The 20,233-nt window shown below is 52.4% G+C and overlaps 1 protein-coding gene across 7 annotated transcripts in view; it reads left to right on the top strand.

The window, feature by feature from the left end:
• The window catches only part of LOC140390470 (tenascin-X-like), a 321,608-nt gene that overhangs the window by 188,999 nt on the left and 112,376 nt on the right, over window positions 1–20,233 (top strand). For 3 of the 7 annotated variants that reach the window (XM_072475624.1, XM_072475623.1, XM_072475618.1), the window contains 4 exons: window positions 2,160–2,429; window positions 9,105–9,386; window positions 12,968–13,249; window positions 14,901–15,200. In XM_072475624.1, the coding sequence (XP_072331725.1) occupies window positions 2,160–2,429; window positions 9,105–9,386; window positions 12,968–13,249; window positions 14,901–15,200 (1,134 nt within the window). The remainder of the gene's footprint in view (window positions 1–2,159; window positions 2,430–9,104; window positions 9,387–12,967; window positions 13,250–14,900; window positions 15,201–20,233) is intronic. The other 4 variants (XM_072475622.1, XM_072475621.1, XM_072475620.1 and 1 more) reach the window with 2 other exon arrangements.

Here is a 20,233-nt window from a genome sequence, read left to right as displayed (position 1 = left end):
AAACGAAAAAATGTTCAAATTAAAGATGTTTTATTCTAAATATATTTAATATAAAATAATGATAAATAATTTAAAACACTATTAACATTTATGACAGAAATACAAACAGTAGATGACGTGTCGTAACAAAAAAGGGGGGCCATTGAAAAGGCAATCACAATGCTAACGTGAATTTTCAACGTGATAGCAATCGTGATAGCGATCTAGACAAGAATGTTTTTCAATAAAGTGTTCATAAGGATACAATATTTTAATTACCCCTACTCAAAAATAAATATTATATTTAGAAAAGTAAGGTAAGTAATAAACATGAAATAGTGATAGATTAGCCTAAGCCTATTGTTTTTGTGAAGAGGTGAACGGAATGTAGGCTACGACCGAATGTACTCAGAACTCTGGAGAACGATGAAGACAGCATGGAACACAAGAGGGCGATGTTGTGTTGGATAACAAGAAAGTCAAATAAAAATACTGTGGATCAGCAACTTGAAGAATAGATGAGAAAAACCATACAGTACTATTTTGAAGTACTGAAAAGAGTTGTAGCTGTTATAAAGTTTTGAAGTGAAAGAGGTTTGGCATTTAGAGGTCATGAGGAGAATTGGGGCTCATCAAATAATGGAAGCTTCATGGGGGCCATTGAACTTATTGCAGAGTTCGACCCATTTTTACATGAACATCTCGAGAAATGTAAAAATGAAAAAGTAAATGCTACTTACCTATCCAAACCCGCGTATGAAGAATTGATAGAAATCATGGGAAAACATGTGCAAGATGAAATTGTGAATTAAATCAACAGCCTAGACACCAAATACTACTCTATTATTGTTGACTCTACGCCTGACCTGACACATGTTGACCAGCTGGTCATTGTGGTTCGATACTGCTATAATGGAAAACCCTGAGAGAGATTTTTAACATTTTTACCGATAGAAAACCATTCACCCACGACCGTGTTCAACAAGTCCTGGGTGAACATAAGCTTTCACTTGAAAATATCCGTGGTCAGTCCTACGATAATGCATCTAACATGAAGGGCTCGGAGAAAGGGCTGCAAGCACTCTTTAAAAACATTAACAGGTACCATGTGCAGCCCATTCACTTAGCCTTGTTGGAGAAAAGGCAGTGTCTACCGTACCTGAAGTTGTTGACTATTTTGGCATTTTGCAGGAGCTGTATGTTTTCTTTTCTGGATCTCCACGAAGATGGGGGATTTTAAACACACGGGGCAATCTACATTTTTCTCTAAAGAGCTTAAGTGTAACTAGATGGTCTGCACACGATGAAGCAGTCCGGGCAATTAAAAATGGAAATACGGGTATTTTACAAACTCTCAAACATATTTTTGAAGACTCCGAAGAGAAGCCTGAATGTAAACAAGATGCAAAGAATTTATACCACAAGTTGGTAAAGCTGGAATATGTTATTTTAACAGTCGTTTGGGAAGAAATGCTGGAGCGTTTCAACAAAACAAGAAACTCCAAACCCCTGGTTTTGATGTATTTGAAGGTTATCTTCTGCTATCATCTTTACTTTCGTTTGTTAAAGGACTCAGAGAAAATTCAGCCGATAGGATTGCACACTCTGAATCAGAAGCAAAAGGTTTGTGTGAAGATATCAGTTCAAGTTACTCTGATGCTTCCAAACGCATTGTTACAAGGAAATTTTCAGATGGAACAAGTGGTATTGCTTCTTTGAGAGGATCTGACAAATTTAGGATAGAAGTTCTATATCAACTCTTTGACTGCTTGGTGATCCAGTTCCGCAAGAGGAGTGACCCATATGAGCAGATTGCGAAAAGGTTCAAGTTCCTCTCAGAATTGGTGAACAATTCTGAAATTGATGAGGACAGTATTAAACTTATAATATCGTATTACAAAGATGATATTGACCACAAATTAGTGAACGAGTGTTATCAGTTCAAAGAATATTTGCACCTTCGGAAATCCCAGCACACAGAAGAAAACACGCCATCTAAAATGCAATGCGCAGAAGTTCTTCAGCTTATTTGTGAGCAACACCTAATTGAAGTGTTCCCCAAAATTACTACTGCGCTTAAGCTGTATTTGCATAACTATTCTGAAGGTCCACTTCCTATTCGGTTGAACAGAAATCCATCTTTTTTTCACGCTAATGATTTTTTCTTTCAACTTTCACAGCTAAAGAGGCTGGAAAACTGGGCAGCCTATCCACCTCTAATATCACAGCGAACTCTCTCCGACTCTCCTGGACAGTGGACAGGGCCTTTGACTCCTTTTTGATCCAGTATAGAGTCCAGGGCTCTGAGGAGACCCACAACATCACAGTCACCAGCGGACGGCGATTCCAGCTCATCGTAGGCCTCAGGCCTACTACCCGATACATCATCTATCTCTACGGGATTTCTGCTGGCCTACGGACAAAGCCCTTGACCACTATCGTGACCACAGGTACTCTGATTTATTTTTTTTTACACAGATGCCACCTTCATCGGTGAATTAATTTTGTATTTTCAGATAAAATATTTCAATTGTTCCTCCATGTCCACTGGCCCAAACTTTAACAGAGAGAGAGAATGGTTCCTTCATTTCTCCCTCAGCATTGGGGGAGGAGATACTTTGGGCGCGACCTAACCAAAATAAGAGAGTCCATTCAAGCAACAGGAACGACCCGCTATCTAACGGCACCCTGTCTTGCTTTTATGTCCCGGTGGTGATGTCACCCCTCGGCTGCACTTAGCGTCATTTCTGACACTGAGGAGCTCCAATGAATGGTGCCCTGATCTCTCGATCCCCCAACGCAACCCCTACTCCCAATGCCCCAACTCACCTGGTGCCCACTCCACCACATATCGGTGGGGCACCCCAGCCTGGGCACTATGCCAGATTGACACCTTGGCATTTCCAGCCTGGCACCCTGGCCCCAGCCAGCCTGGCAGTGCCACCTGGGCACCCTGGCAATGCCCCAGCCAGCCTGGCAGTGCCACCTGGCACTCTGGCAGTGCCCCAGCCAGCCTGTCAGTGCCACCTGGACGCTCTGGCAATGCCCCAGCCAGACTGGCAGTACCACCTGGGCACCCTGGCAATGCCCCAGCCAGACTGGCAGTACCACCTGGGCACCCTGGCAATGCCCCAGCCAGACTGGCAGTACCACCTGGGCACCCTGGCAATGCCCCAGCCAGATTGGCAGTGCCACCTGGGCACCCTGGCAATGTCCCAGCCAGACTGGCAGTGCCACCTGGGCACCCTGGCAATGCCCCAGCCAGACTGGCAGTGCCACCTGGGCACTCTGACAATGCCCCAGCCAGACTGGCAGTGCCACCTGGGCACTCTGACAATGCCCCAGCCAGCCTGGCAGTGCCACCTGGGCATCCTGGCAGTACCACCTGGGCACTCTGGCAGTGCCTACCGATACCGCACATAGAGTGATTTTCTGCTCCCATCCACCCTTGAGGAAGCACCGGGAACGCCCTCATTACCCCTTCCACCTGGTAAGGCCTGATCCCTAAATGCCAGGGTGCCCGGGTGGCACTGCTAAGGCCGTTAGACCCCAGGCGGCAGGAGTATTCAGTGAACACATGCTGAAATGAGCCAGTAGCTGATCTGGTCACGCCCAGTGAGAGCAGGATCCAGTTTGCATATTACGGGCGCTATTCCCCCCCACGCCGGGTGGGAGAATCGCCGGGGTGCCGCGCGAATCGCGGCACGCCGCCCCGCCCCATGCACGTGATTTTCCCACCCCCGGAAACCAGCGACGCGCGACTCGCACCGGGCCGCTCGGAGAACCGGCGAGCGGCGATTCTCCGGCCCGGATGGGCCGAGCGGCCGCTACACCACGACAGGTTCCCGCCGGCGGCGTCCACACCGGTCGCTGACGGCAGGAACTCTGCGGGAACGCTGGGGGGGCAGCATGTGGGGGAGGGAGGGGGGCTCCTTCACCGGGGTGGCCTCCGATGGGGTCTGGCCCGCGATCGGGGCCCACCGATTGGTGGGCCGGCCTCTCCCCCGGGCCTACCTCATTCCGCGCGCGGCCCCAGAACTCCGGCCCCACGTTGGTGAGGGGCCGATGTGCGGAACGTTCTCTGCGCATGCGTGGGATTGGGCTGCACCGACTGCGCATGCGCAGGATTGGGCTGCACCGACTGCGCATGCGCAGGATTGGGCTGCACCGACTGCGCATGCGCGGGATTGGGCTGCACCGACTGCGCATGCGCGGGATTGGGCTGCACCGACTGCGCATGCGCGGGATTGGGCTGCACCGACTGCGCATGCGCGGGATTGGGCTGCACCGACTGCGCATGCGCGGGATTGGGCTGCACCGACTGCGCATGCGCGGGATTGGGCTGCACCGACTGCGCATGCGCGGGATTGGGCTGCACCGACTGCGCATGCGCGGGATTGGGCTGCACCGACTGCGCATGCGCGGGATTGGGCTGCACCGACTGCGCATGCGCGGGATTGGGCTGCACCGACTGCGCATGCGCGGGATTGGGCTGCACCGACTGCGCATGCGCAGGATTGGGCTGCACCGACTGCGCATGCGCGGGATTGGGCTGCACCGACTGCGCATGCGCAGGATTGGGCTGCACCGACTGCGCATGCGCGGGATTGGGCTGCACCGACTGCGCATGCGCGGGATTGGGCTGCACCGACTGCGCATGCGCTGGATTGGGCTGCAGCGACTGCGCATGCGCGGGATTGGGCTGCACCGACTGCGCATGCGCGGGATTGGGCTGCACCGACTACGCATGCGCAGGATTGGGCTGCACCGACTGCGCATGCGCGGGATTGGGCTGCACCAACTGCGCATGCGCAGGATTGGGCTGCACCGACTGCGCATGCGCGGGTTGGCGCGCCGCCCATTTGGCGCCGCATAAGGATGCTGGAGGGGCGTGATCCGCTCCAGCGCTGTGCTGGCCCCCCCCCCCGGGTCGTGCCCGGGCTCTGTTCGTGCCGTCGTGAAACGCGACGGCGTTCACGACGGCGCGAACACTTGGCCTCCATGTCGGAGAATCGCCCCCCAGGTATTTTCTTATCTTTTCTTTTCATGTACTTAATGATCTGTTGAGCTGCTCGCAGAAAAATACTTTTCACTCCACCTCGGTACACGGGACAATAAACAAATCCAATCCAAGAGAGTTTGCAGTGTCTCCGAGATTGAAGCTTGGCGGACAAGGCCACTGAATAGGGGTGGGAGGAGGAGGGAAGGGGAGTGGGGGACGCTCGAACAATAATCTGAAAATGAGAGCTGGGCTGTGTGGGAGTCTGGAAGCACTTCTCCGCACAGAGGGGGAGTGTTAATCTGGAACTAACTCCGCCAGGAAAGGTTGTCAAACTGCGAAATACTTTCAGAATTAAGATTGCTAGATTTGTGTTGGGTAAATGTTGTGAGGCCAAGGCAGACAAAGCAGACACTGATGGAGCTGTGATCTACATGAATAGGATGGGAATACGGACCCAGGAAGTGTAGACGATTGTAATTTAGTCGGGCAGCATGGTCGGCAGCCTCAAGGAGGCCTTGGCTACTCCTATGGAAGAGTTTTATTCTCCAGCCAGAAGGTTTCACACACCATCAGCGTGTGTTGTTCATCAGAGAGCTCACTTGAATGAAGTTATCTATTAGAGCCGCCCGGCAGACCAGTTAATTTACTGATTGATTTAGACATCTTGTTCAGGCGATTAAATCAGGGTGCGGGCAAGGACAGGCCTTGGACTGGTTAATCATTATTGTTCTTTCCAAGTTGGTCGACTTGGCAGGCTGTGGCTTCACACTCTGAATCCTGCTTGCTCCTGTGCAGAGCTCTGTGTTCAGCCATGGCCTTCCCCCTTCCACGCTCCCTAACCCGTGGCCCGTGACCTCGCTCAGTTAGAGGCCTGAGTTTTGCGAGCAGAATCCACACGCGTCGCCACGGCGATGCCCAATGTGACCGTCGCGAGAAAGCCATTGGCCAGAGGCTGTCACCTGCACCAGGCACTCCCCTTCATGGAAAGAAAGAGTTGCATTTATATAGCGTCTTTTACAGGCTCAGGGCGTCCCAAAGTGCATTGTTCCGATAACAGACTATCTTTGATGTGAGTCATAGTTTGTGCACAGCAAGATCCCACAAGTCACAATGTTAGATGGCTCAGATAGTGGGCTCAAATTTCCCGGCTCACCCCAGTCCAACGCCGGCATCTCCACATCAGAGAGCTCTGATGTGCCATGGGTGTAGGAAAATCCCACAGTCCTTTTCTTTCGAGATGCTGCTGGAGGGACAAATATGGCCTCAGGACATAGCTGAGGAGAACGCCTCAATTCCCTTTGGAATAATGGGGGTGTGATCATAACGGGGGATGTTCACGACTGTGAGTTTCCACGGAGACGTCTTACTGTCACCTCCTGTTCACACATGTGCACTGAGGTGTCAGCCAAGGTTACACCAGCAGAAGGGGCAAAGTCTCAAGGAACCTTCCCCTCCTCCAACTCCAAACAAATTGAAAAATATGAAACCAGAGGGGTGCACAAAGGGAGGTAATGTCCAAAACTAATAAGATTGCAACGAAGTCACAAGGGGCTGCCTGCCCCCTCCTGGTCCAACACACTGAAGGATAGCGAGGCCTCTCAGTTTCTATAACCATCGCGGCTGACTCCCTCACATTCTCCTGGAAGGCCGCTGGGCGTGACCTGGGACAGACAAGACATTAGGATCTCTGAGGGCCAGCAAATTGTCCGAGTGACTCACAGCCAGTTGCCCATCACAGGCCTCAGGCCTACTTCCAGCTGGTCAAGAGGAGACAAAACAAAGCAGGAGCAAAAGCTCTTTCGCTGCAACAAAGAACAAGGAACATTTTTATGCAACGAGCAATGACCTGGAACCCACTCCCCTTGAGGCTGGTCGAAATATAAAACAATCCAGGGAGGAAGCAGTGGTGTTGTGGTATTGTCATTGAACTAGCAATCTAAAGGCTGAAATGCTCTGGAGGGATGGGTTCAAATCTCATCACAGCAGCTAGTGGAATTTAAAAAATAAATCTGGAATTAGTTTCAGTAATGATGACCATGAAATCATTGTTGTAAAAACCCATCTGGTTCCCTCATGTCCTTTCGAGAGGGAAATCGGCCATCCTCACCTAGTTTGGCCGATGTGACTCCAGATCATAAAATAGAATCCCTACAGTGTACAAGGAGGCCCTCTGGCCATTGAGTCTGCAACAACCCTCTGATAGAGCAGTCTACCTAGGCCTCATCCCCCACCCTATCCCTGTAACCCCAGCTAGGGCCATTTAGCATGGCCAATCCACCTAACCTGCACGTCTTTGGACTGTGTGAGGAAAGCGGAGCACCCGGAGGAAACCCACGCAGACACGAGGAGAACGTGCAGGCTCCGCACAGACAGCGACCCAAGGCCGGAATCGAACCCGGGACCCTGACACTGTGCTACTATGCCACCCTGTGGGTCGCAGCAACGTGGCTGACTCTCGACCCTTAGTTCAAGGACAATTATGGATGGACAGGTGCTGGCTTTTCCAGCAATGCACACAATTCACTAAAGAGTGACGGTTAAAATAAAGTAAATTGGATGGGTTGCAGAACATTTATTTACAGGCCCATCCCACTTACTTTATTTTAACCTTTATTCTTTTGTGGCTGCAGACATTGAGGAGAGGACTGGGACTGACTTGGACTGCTCTGCCAAGAGCAGACTTGGACTCGATTGACCGAATGGCCTCCTTCTGGGCCGTAAACCACCCTAGGATTTTGGAAACCTTTCATCGTCCACCCCCTTCAAATATTGACAAAATTCTGTCTGTTTTACATGACCAATCAAGGGTGGCCTACCTCTCTCTCACTGGCTGTTTATCCATCAGGTGTCTCTCCCTCTCTATTATAGACTCATTCTTGTGTACACATATAGAGATTCCCTGTCAATCAAGGAATGTTTCGAGGGCCGCACGGTGGCGCAGTGGTTAGCACTGCTGCCTCATGGCGCGAGGACCTGGGTTCGATCCTGGCCCCGGGTCACTGTCCATGTGGAGTTTGCACATTCTTTCCGTGTCTGCGTGGGTTTCACCCCCACAACCCAAAGATGTGTAGGGTAGGTGGATTGACCACGCTAAATTGCCCCTTAACTGGAAAAAAATGAATGATTCATTCCCATCACTTCAATCCCCATTCCTTGCGATCCTTCAGTTCCTATTTGTTGTTCTCACGCTCTCATAGTCCCTATCCATGAGGTCTTCCAGTTTTCTTAAGTTTCAGAAGATTCTGAGGCAGCTTCTTAAAGTCTGCCGTTTCCAAGTTGGGTTGGGTGATGGGCCTGAATGAACCGGGTAAAAATATCGGCCACTTATTGCCCATGCAGAACAACACCATGGCTATTTTATGTATGGCGAGGAAGGTCATTCATCGATCTCCAACAGAAGGTGTTGTCTTCACCTCCACTCAATATGAGCTGAAGCAGAGCCCATCACACTTCCTGGAGAAGATCTTCGAGTGGCATTTTATTATCACTGTTAGTTTAAAATCCTTGTCCGTCTCTAATGCTCATTCCCTTTGAAAAGTGATGAATTTGATCATGTACCATCTCAACAGCAACTTGTATTCGTATGGCCCCTTTAGCTTGACTAAATTTCCCATGATGCTTCACAGGAGCAATTTAAATCCGCGCCACAAAAGGAGATATTAGGGCCAATATCTTAGCCAGGGAGGTTGATGTTAAGGGCTATCTTAAAGATCAAGGGAGAAGCAAAGAGGCAAAGAGGTTTAAGTAGGACTCCCCCCACCCCCCTCCACCCCCCCCCCCACTCCACCCTCCCGCCACGCGGCGTGTTTTCCAGCGGCAGAGGCAGCTCTCCCTTTGTCCTGCCAAAGTCGATGACAATTTGTGTGCCTCACCCGCACTGCCACTGGGCAACCTGCCACAAGGGGTCACCTTCGGCAGGGGTTGGAAGGTCCCGCTGGCAGAAAAGGCTGGAAAGTCCCGTTCTTAGGGAGGGAATTCCAGAGCTTTGGGCCAAGGCAGCTGAAGACCAATGTTGGAGTGATTAAAATGGAGGAGCTCAGAGATCTCGAGGTGGAGGAAGGGTGAGCGGGTTTAAGGCTGGAGGAGATTACAGAGATATGAGGATTTTCTTTTTGCCTTTCAGCTGAAGAGCGGCCTCAGCAAAGCAAAGTGAGCGATCTCTCCGTGTCTAACATCACTGCGGACTCCCTCCAGCTCTCTTGGGTGACGGAGAAGGAATATGACTCCTTCTTTGTGGAATATGGAGCCGAGGAGGATCAGGATATGCAGAGCCTCAGCGTAACCGGCGACCTTCGATCCTCGCTCATCACAAGCCTGAGGCCTACCACTGCCTACACATTCTATCTTTACGGGGTCTCTGCTGGTCAACGCACCACGCCACTGACTGCCATCGCCACCACCACAGGTAATGTTAGAAGCCAACCGGGATTAATTCTTCGGCCAATGAGAAATGTTCGCTCAAACAAATACACATAGTTCCTCATCAGCAAACCTTTCGCCTCATAGGCCAACCTTCACTATCACAGAGTGGCATAGAATTGCATAGAAAAGCCTACGTAGGGCAGCATGGTGGCACAGTGGTTAGCACTACTGCCTCACGGCGCCGAGGTTCAATCCCGGCTCTGGGTCACTGGCCGTCTGGAGTTTGCACATTCGCCCCACGTTTGCGTGGGTTTCAACCGCACAGCCCGAAGATGTGCGGATTGGGTGGATTGGCCATGCTAAATTGCCCCTTAATTGGAGAAAATTAATTGGGCACTCTAAATTTATATTTTAAAAAAGAAAGGCCTACATGAGAGATAGGAGCAACAGAATAAGGCCATTCGGCCCCTCAGGCACATTCCAAAATTGAATACTATCAGTGTTCATCTTCTACCTCAGCTCCCACCTTCCCGTTTGGCCCCATATCCCTTGATGCCTTGAGTGCCCCCAACAATCTATCGATCTCAGTCTTGAATATATTCAGTGAATGAGCTTCGCCCTAGTTCACTGGGCAGAGAATTCCAAACACTCTCAACGCTATAAGTGTAGAAATTTCTCCTCACCTCACTCCTGAATGGCTGAACCTTTTAGTTTGAGACCTTTTCCCCGTTGGGTCTGGACTCTCCAGCCAGGGGAAATGGCCCGTCATTTGACAGCACAGAGTCAGGCCATTCGGCCCAACTGCTTTGTGCCGGCTGTATGTGCCCCACATCCGCCCTCACTCTCTCCAGCATGTATCCTCCCATTTCTTTCTCCCCCACTTATTTATGGAGCTTCCTGTCAAAGGCAGCGAGTCCCACATTCCCGGAGGAGATCGTTGGGACGGGGAAGAGGAGGGGGTTAGGAAATGCAGGCGCACACTTCCAATTGGAAAGTTGAGTTAAACCAGAAGCACATTTTCCCCTCACTCTAACAACCCCTCCCCCGCCACAAACACCCCCCCTGCCTCCCGAACCCCCAGCACCCCCCCTTCCCCACGCCTCCCGAACCTCCCCCCCCTCCCCTCCCGAACCCCCAGCACCCTCCCCCCCCTCCCGAACCTCCCCCCTCCCCCCCCCACTGCCTCCCGAACCCCCAGCACCCCCCCTTCCCCACGCCTCCCGAACCTCCCCCCCCCCCCTCCCGAACCCCCAGCACCCTCCCCCCCCCTCCCGAACCTCCCCCCTCCCTCCCCTCGCCTCCTGAACCCCCAGCACCCCGTGTGACAAACCCACAGCAGTTGCTGCTTCGGATTTTTTTCTAATCTTCCCACTGATGGAAATCTGGGAAAGAAGCCCGTGAGAAGGAAATGAAAAATCTGCTTTTTGTTGTGTGATTTTAAACAGTTCAGGCCCTCAGTGTGTTCATGGTGACATGAGGTACTTAATTACTGGCAGCAGTTCAGACATTTTCAGAAATATTAATGCCAACATGTTTTAACCACTTTAGTGCCGGGTCTGCACCAGCTGTGAATAATTGCCTTCCTTTCTCATCAATGGACCTCTCCCAGTGCGAGGGGAGTGACAGAGGGGGCGTAGTCATGTCAGGACTGTCCGATAACCTGACTAGATCCTGCTGGTTCTTTGTCCAGAGGCACACCCGATTCTTCCACTCTGAGGTAGGAGGTCCGATATCCCACAATGCAACAGTCATGCCCGCTCCACATTGGCTCCTCTTTGTTTTGGAGGCGATCAAAAGGAAGACATCTGGAGCCCTACAACACCAAGATGTGAGTCACCAGACCAAGGATTGACCCAAGAGTTCTGGGAGGGAGGACCGTATTATCCTGAGGATGATCTGAGGTGCCGACATGGATGGCCACAGCAACAGTTCCACAGCTAGGCCCAGCTGCATCCATCCCTGAACACAATCACTTGTCACCTCCTTCAGCCCAGCATGATGGGGTGCGGAGCTCACTACAACCTTCAATGGAATGTTTTACGTTTCTTTATGAACAGTTTCCCACATTTTGGACCCACTGTTGAAAATTAGCATTCGCTTTTGCGCCGCAGTGCTCCCTGCTAATTAAATTGTGGAGCCTGACCTAGTAGGCCCCAGGTTGGATGTAATGTCCGAGGCAGATCTGGAACCAGTAGCCTGCCACACACATCGTTCATGGAACAAGTCGTCTTGCCTTTTTAGTTGATTCAGTTCAGAACATTGGGTTAGCTCCAAGGCTTAGCTTATTCATGGCCCTTTGGTTTCTCCATGGCCTCGAGATTACTGGTGCTGATATCAAGAGCTGATGAAGGTTTGAAGACATCCACCTGTCTGCTGTAGTTCCAGATCCCTTTCTGGATCTGTTCTGTCGCGGTTATTAGGACTGAACCAGCAAACTCCGAGGTCGCGGGTTCAGATCTCATTATGGCCAGTATTTTCACACACCCCTCTCCCACCTTCATTCTTCATTACCAGGGTGTGGGTGTGATTGGCAAGGTTGATATTTCTTGCCCGTCTCTAGTTGCCCCTCGGTACAGCGGTGGCGAGCCCCCTTCAGCCGCTGCTGCAGTCCCTGCAGTCATGAAGTTGAATTCAATAAACGTGGGGCTTTGTGGTTTTTGGAGGAAGCGAGCTGACACGTGACCCCTGTAACCTGGCCCGGCCTACACGTGACTCCAGTCCAACACCAGCTGTTTGACTCTTTTAATGCAAATCTGATTAGCCAAATCAGATAATAAGAAACAGGGACAGGAGGAGGCCATTCAGCCCTTTAGAATGATTCGTCATTCAGTAAGATCATGGCTGATCTTTCACCATGACACCATTTTCCTACCAATCCCCATATTCCTTAATTCCCAAAGTGTCCAAAAATCTACTGACCTTTGTTGTGAACATTCTCAATGGCTGACCGGGGGTAATAAATTCCAAAGATTCACCACCCTTCGAGTGAAGAAATTCCTCCTCTTCTCAATCCGAAATGATCGGCCCCTTATTGTGAAACTGTCTCCCCGTGTTCCAGATTCCTGAACCAGGGAAATGTTTTCTCAGCGTTTGCCCTGTCAGCCCCTTTTCCAAGTTTGAATGAGAACACCTCTAAACTCCAGGAAACATGGACCTCAGCCGGAATTCTCTGTTTCTGCCGGCCGCGCACCCCCACCTGCGAATTTCCCGGCGGTGTGGCGTGGCTTCAAAGGGAAATTCCATTGCCAAGTGGCGGGGAGAGAGAATCCCGCTGCCAGCGAGTGTCGCACTGCCGAGAAACACTCGGCTGGGGGTCCAGAGAATCCCACACCTAGTCTACTCGATCTCCAGTTATGCAATCAAAGCACAAAATGTCGAGGCATTGGGAGAGGGCCAATAAATTGGGCCTCGCTATCATTGTCCTCATCCTGACTGAAAATTCTTTTTCAAATTCCTCAGATGAAGCGAATATCGTAAAGGCATCTTTTTATTACGTCACTGAAGTCAGCAGGCTAATGTCGCACCATGTCAGAGATTAATGCCATCACTGTCCAAGGTGAATAATCAATTTTCCATCCAGTAACATCTTTTTCTTCTCCTCTTCCCCTGTTTTAACTTCCACAGATAAGGACATCACCAAACTGAAAAAACTTGGCCATCTTTCAGTTTCTAATGTCACAACTGGCTCCTTCCAGCTCTCCTGGGTGGCAGAGGCAGATTTTGATTCCTTTGTGATACAGTACAGAGTACCTGGCTCTAAAGTGGCGTGGAAACGCACAGTAACTGGTAACCGCCGGCAATCAGTGATCACAGGCCTCAGGCCTACTACCAGCTACAGAGTCCTCCTCTTTGGGGTCTCCCACGGCCAGCGCACGAGGCCCTTGACTGCCCTCGTGTCCACCAGAGGTATTTTTTTAAATGTAAGAAATGGTGCCCTGAGCACCTTCGAGACAGGGACGTATTTCCCCATCCTCTGCACCTTTGCCCCATTTTGGGGGCAACAATGTTCACGCTCCTGATCAATACAGGTTTTGCATGCCCAGACACAAAGTGCACGGCCACGTTCATTGTCCAGACTGTAAAAATCCTCCCCCACTCCCCTCCCCCACCACTGCATGAAGTTTGGAATTCACCTGGATTCGCTCCAAGTTTGGATGCTTTTCGTCTCCATGTGTAATTTTTTTTTTTCTTTCATGAGCATAAACATATATTTATATAACTGGCTTATATAAATATAATCCATCATCATCTCCACAGCTTTCGCATGCACTGCAGAGCAGAACAAACTTGTTCCCAGGCACTTCAATCCATTCTTCACTTTCAGGAACATATCATGGTTGGCCATCATTCCTCACTCTTTGGTTTCATGTCTACCTGAATTGATTCCATCACATCATGGCTGCCAAAGTGCGAATTCCGAGGGTTTTCCATCATTTTCTCCAATGTTCAATCTTGATCTATCGCAGAGCCATAAATGGCTTGTCTTCATTGCCTGCTCCTTGTTCCCCTCTTGCGGTTGAAGCTTATTGGTGTTTTTCCATGAGTTGGTGTTTTGATAGTTACGCTAATTGATCTGTGTGGCCTGGTCCACTTTCAGTCATTTGGGAGGGGGTGGGTGGATGTGGTGTCCCGGGGATGTCTCCTGTTGCTTCTCCCAGGAGACCTGTGGATGGGAGCAGGAGGAGAGGAGTGAATGGAAGTTCCCGTGGAGCAGCTTTGAGGGGCGGAGTGAATGAAATCTCATTATGATCTGAGCCCAGCCTGTGTGGGAGCAGGTCTGATCAGTTTTGAATGGTTGTACGTTATGTAACAATCGAAAATAAGTTATCACATAAATTATACAGACTGACATGTGGACAGATACACACACGCATACATATAGTGGCCACAGTTCTAACATTGACACCTGCACACATATAGGGCGGGATTTACCCGTAGGTTTTCCAACAGGATTTTCTGTTGACAGCACCCCTCGCCGTCGGGAAACCCGTGCGTGGCGTGGGACCAGAATTCCCCGCTAGCGTGAACAGCCGGCAAATCCCGCCTTTATATACCATGGGGGTTGGTTCAGCTCAGTTGGCTCGACAGCTGGTTCGTGATGCAGAGCAAGACCAGCAAGCCGGGTTCAATTCCCCAACCGGCTGAGGTTATTCATGAAGGCCCCGCCTTCTCAACCCTGCCCCTCGCCTGAGGTGTGATGATCCTCGGGTTAAATCAGCTCTCCCCCCTCAAAGGGGAAAGCAGCCTATAGTCATCTGGGACTATGGCGACTTTACTTACTTTACATATACATATATATCCATGGGCAGCCAGATTATGTACACATAGGTGAATATACACACAGACACATGTGCACATACACTTCCTCACTACAGAAACCCAGGCACACTCACATTGAAAGAGTGTGTGGGCAAACAGAGCTGAGACACAGATCAGTCATGGCCTGTTGGAAAGATGGAACAGGCTCCTGACTGATCAGCCTGCGCCGGCTCCTACAGAAACCTGCTGGACTAACAACCGTTCTTTTGTCTAACTGTAACCTGAATTCTCTTTTCAGCTTCCACAGATAAGGGTGGAGTCAAACCGAGCACAGTAAACAATCTGAGCACTCTGTCAGTGTCTAACATCACGACTGAATCCTTCCAACTCTCCTGGAGCGCAGAGACAGTCTTTGATTCTTTCCTCATTCAGTATAACCGGCCGGGGCTTCAGGACATGAGGAACCTGACAGTAGTTGGCAATCGACGATCTACTACCATCACAGGCCTGAGGCCTACTGCCAAATACACGCTCCATCTCTATGGCATTTCAAGTGGGGAGCGTACAAAGCCACTGACCACTGCCGTAACCACGAAAGGTATTAATCACCCAATTCCTTTCCACACAGGATTGTACCGTACAAAGATATACAACATTTTAGAAGGAGATGTGACAAGCTGCCGGTGATAATTAGCCTGTGATTGAATATACTGGGCACAACTGGGCATTGAAATTTTTTAAAAATTCATTTTATCGGGATATTGCCCATCCCAATCCTCCATGTCTTTACTCAATCGCAATACACCACAAGGTGCTTGGAGAGGGGGTGGAAACCGATCCGGTGGGCGTGGCATCACTTAAAATCAGGCTGATGAAACACTCAGCAAAATGTGTAATGGCAGTGTAATCCGATTGGAGTACAGACGGGCTTTACATCCAATAGAGTGAGTCAGGAAAATGAATCTGGACCAAACATAGAATTATTGGACAGTTGCAGCACACAGAATGGACGTTCGGCCTGTTGTAAGACCATAAGACAGAGGAGCAGAATTAGGCCACTCGGCCCATCGAGTCCGCTCCGCCATTCAATCATGGCTGATATTTTCTCATCCCCATTCTCCTGCCTTCTCTCCATAGCCCCGATCCCCTTATTAATCAAGAAATTAATTAATCGTGTCCATGCTGACTCCCTGTCAGATCAGTTCACCCTGTGTCACTCCCCTGCCTTTCCCCCATAAGCTTTGAAATTCTTCCTCTTCAACAATGATCCAATTCTGTTTTGAAAGTCCTGGTGGAACCTACCTCCACCTCACTCTCAGGCCGTTCACTCCAGATCAGAAATACTCTTTTAGAAATATTCTCCCCGTGTCGCAATCACCATAAATCAGCGCCCTCTCCCGATCAATCCTTCCAACAATGGGAACAGTTTCTCCTTCCCGACTCTGTCCAGAAACCACCCCCCCACTCCTTCCCGACTCTGTCCAGAAACCCCCCCCCCACTCCTTCCCGACTCTGTCCAGAAACCGCCCCCCCCACTCCTTCCCGACTCTGTCCAGAAACCCCCCCCCCCACTCCTTGCCGACTCTGTCCAGAAACCGCCCCCCCACTCCTTCCCGACTCTGTCCAGGAACCCCCCCCCCACTCCTTCCCGACTCTGTCCAGAAACCCCCCCCCCCACTCCTTCCCAACTCTGTCCAGACCCCCCCCCCCAGTCCTTCCCGACTCTGTCCAGATCCCCCCCCACTCCTTCCCGACTCTGTCCAGACCCCCCCCACTCCTTCCCGACTCTGTCCAGAAACCCCCCCCACTCCTTCCCGACTCTGTCCAGACCCCCCCCACTCCTTCCCGACTCTGTCCAGACCCCCCCCCACTCCTTCCCGACTCTGTCCAGACCCCCCCCACTCCTTCCCGACTCTGTCCAGACCCCACCCCCACTCCTTCCCGACTCTGTCCAGACCCCCCCCCCACTCCTTCCCGACTCTGTCCAGAAACCGCCCCCCACTCCTTCCCGACTCTGTCCAGACCCCCCCCCCACTCCTTCCCGACTCTGTCCAGGCCCCCCGCACTCCTTCCCGACTCTGTCCAGACGCCCCCCCCACTCCTTCCCGACTCTGTCCAGACCCCCCCCCACTCCTTCCCGACTCTGTCCAGACCCCCCCCACTCCTTCCCGACTCTGTCCAGAAACCCCCCCCCCCACTCCTTCCCGACTCTGTCCAGAAACCCCCCCCCACTCCTTCCCGACTCTGTCCAGAAACCCCCCCCCACTCCTTCCCGACTCTGTCCTGAAACCCCCCCCACTCCTTCCCGACTCTGTCCAGACCCCCCCCCCCACTCCTTCCCGACTCTGTCCGGATCCCCCCACTCCTTCCCGACTCTGTCCAGGCCCCCCCCCCACTCCTTCCCGACTCTGTCCAGACCCCCCCCAGTACTTCCCGACTCTGTCCAGACCCCCCCCACTCCTTCCCGACTCTGTCCAGACCCCCCCCCACTCCTTCCCGACTCTGTCCAGAAACCCCCCCCCACTCCTTCCCGACTCTGTCCAGAAACCCCCCCCCACTCCTTCCCGACTCTGTCCTGAAACCCCCCCCACTCCTTCCCGACTCTGTCCAGACCCCCCCCCCCACTCCTTCCCGACTCTGTCCAGATCCCCCCACTCCTTCCCGACTCTGTCCAGGCCCCCCCCCCACTCCTTCCCGACTCTGTCCAGACCCCCCCCACTCCTTCCTGACTTTGTCCAGACCCCCCCCCACTCCTTCCCGACTCTGTCCAGACCCCCCCCACTCCTTCCCGACTCTGTCCAGAAACCACCCCCCACTCCTTCCCGACTCTGTCCAGACCCCCCCCCACTCCTTCCCGACTCTGTCCAGGCCCCCCCCACTCGTTCCCGACTCTGTCCAGACGCCCCCCCACTCCTTCCCGACTCTGTCCAGACCCCCCCCACTCCTTCCCGACTCTGTCCAGAACCCCCCCCCCCCACTCCTTCCCGACTCTGTCCAGAAACCCCCCCCCACTCCTTCCCGACTCTGTCCAGAAACCCCCCCCCACTCCTTCCCGACTCTGTCCAGAAACCCCCCCCCACTCCTTCCCGACTCTGTCCAGATCCCCCCACTCCTTCCCGACTCTGTCCAGACCCCCCCCCCACTCCTTCCCGACTCTGTCCAGACCCCCCCCCACTCCTTCCCGACTCTGTCCAGACCCCCCCCCACTCCTTACCGACTCTGTCCAGAAACGCCCCCACTCCTTACCGACTCTGTCCAGACCCCCCCCCACTCCTTCCCGACTCTGTCCAGACCCCCCCCCACTCCTTCCCGACTCTGTCCAGACCCCCCCCCCCCACTCCTTACCGACTCTGTCCAGACCCCCCCCACTCCTTCCCGACTCTGTCCAGAAACCCCCCCCACTCCTTCCCGACTCTGTCCAGACCCCCCCCCCCACTCCTTCCCGACTCTGTCCAGAAACCCCCCCCACTCCTTCCCGACTCTGTCCAGAAACCCCCCCCCCCCCACTCCTTCCCAACTCTGTCCAGACCCCCCCCACTCCTTCCCGACTCTGTCCAGAAACCCCCCCCACTCCTTCCCGACTCTGTCCAGGCCCCCCCCCCACTCCTTCCCGACTCTGTCCAGACCCCACCCCCACTCCTTCCCGACTCTGTCCAGAAACCCCCCCCCACTCCTTCCCGACTCTGTCCAGAAACCCCCCCCCCACTCCTTCCCGACTCTGTCCAGACCCCCCCGCCCCAGTCCATCCCGACTCTGTCCAGACCCCCCCCCCCACTCCTTCCCGACTCTGTCCAGAAACCCCCCCCCCACTCCTTCCCGACTCTGTCCAGACCCCCCCCCCACTCCTTCCCGACTCTGTCCAGAAACCCCCCCCCACTCCTTCCCGACTCTGTCCAGAAACCCCCCCACTCCTTCCCGACTCTGTCCAGACCCCCCCCACTCCTTCCCGACTCTGTCCAGAAACCCCCCCCACTCCTTCCCGACTCTGTCCAGCCCCCCCCCCCCCACTCCTTCCCGACTCTGTCCAGGCCCCCCCCCCACTCCTTCCCGACTCTGTCCAGAAACCCCCCCCCACTCCTTCCCGACTCTGTCCAGAAACCCCCCCCCCACTCCTTCCCGACTCTGTCCAGACCCCCCCCCCATTCCTTCCCGACTCTGTCCAGAAACCCCCCCCCCACTCCTTCCCGACTCTGTCCAGAAACCCCCCCCCACTCCTTCCCGACTCTGTCCAGACCCCCCCCCCACTCCTTCCCGACTCTGTCCAGAAACCCCCATCCACTCCTTCCCGACTCTGTCCAGACCCCTCCCCCCACTCCTTCCCGACTCTGTCCAGAAACCCCCCCCCACTCCTTCCCGACTCTGTCCAGACCCCCTTCCCCACTCCTTATCGGGAGCATTTCGGGAACAGTGACCACAATTCAGTACGTTTTAAAGTACTGGTGGACAAGGATAAGAGTGGTCCTAGGGTGAATGTGCTAAATTGGGGGAAGTCTAATTATAACAATATTTGGCGGGAACTGAAGAACATAGATTGGGGACGGATGTTTGAGGGCAAATCAACATCAGACATGTGGGAGGCTTTCAAATGTCAGTTGAAAGGAATTCAGGACCGGCATGTTCCTGTGAGGAAGAAGGTTAAATATGGCAAATTTCAGGAACTTTGGATAACGAGAGATATTGTAGGCCTCGTCAAAAAGAAAACGGAGGCATTTGTCAGGGCTAGCAGGCTGGGAAAAGACAAAGCCTGTGTGGAATATAAGGAAAGTAGGAAGGAACTTAAGCAAGGAGTCACGAGAGCTAAAAGGGGTCATGAAAAGTCATTGGCAAATAGGGTTAAGGAAAATCCCAAGGCTTTTTACACGTACATAAAAAGCAAGAGGGTAGCCAGGGAAAGGGTTGGCCCACTGAAGGACAGACGTGGGAATCTATGTGTAGAGCCAGAGGAAATGGGTGAGGTACTAAATGAATACTTTGCATCAGTATTCACCAAAGAGAAGGAATTGGTGGATGTTGAGTCTGGAGAAGGGTGTGTAGATAGCCTGGGTCACATTGAGATCCAAAAAGAGGTGTTGGGCGTCTTGAAAAATATTACGGTAGATAAGTCCCCAGGGCCTGATGGGATCTACCCTAGAATACTGAAGGAGGCTAGAGAGGAAATTGCTGAGGCCTTGACAGAAATCTTTGGATCCTCACTGTCTTCAGGTGATGTCCCGGAGGACTGGAGAAGAGATAATGTTGTTCCTTTGTTTAAGAAGAGTAGCAAGGATAATCCCGGGAACTACAGGCCGGTGAGCCTTACTTCAGTGGTAGGGAAATTACTGGAGAGAATTCTTCGAGACAGGATCTACTCCCATTTGGAAGCAAGTGGATGTATTAGCGAGAGGCAGCACAGTTTTGTGAAGGGGAGGTTGTGTCTCACTAACTTGATCGAATTTTTCAAGGAGGTCACAAAGATGATTGATGCAGGTAGGGCAGTGGATGTTGTTTATATGGACTTCAGTAAGGTCTTTGACAAGGTCCCTCATGGCAGACTGGTACAAAAGGTGAAGTCACACGGGATCAGAGGTGAGACGGCAAGACGGATTCAGAACTGGCTAGGCCATAGAAGGCAGAGAGTAGCAATGGAAGGGT

Source organism: Scyliorhinus torazame, chromosome 14 (genome assembly GCF_047496885.1).
Source record: "Scyliorhinus torazame isolate Kashiwa2021f chromosome 14, sScyTor2.1, whole genome shotgun sequence".
In the NCBI taxonomy this organism is placed as follows: domain Eukaryota; kingdom Metazoa; phylum Chordata; class Chondrichthyes; order Carcharhiniformes; family Scyliorhinidae; genus Scyliorhinus; species Scyliorhinus torazame.
This window is presented reverse-complemented; position numbering and strand designations above follow the sequence as displayed.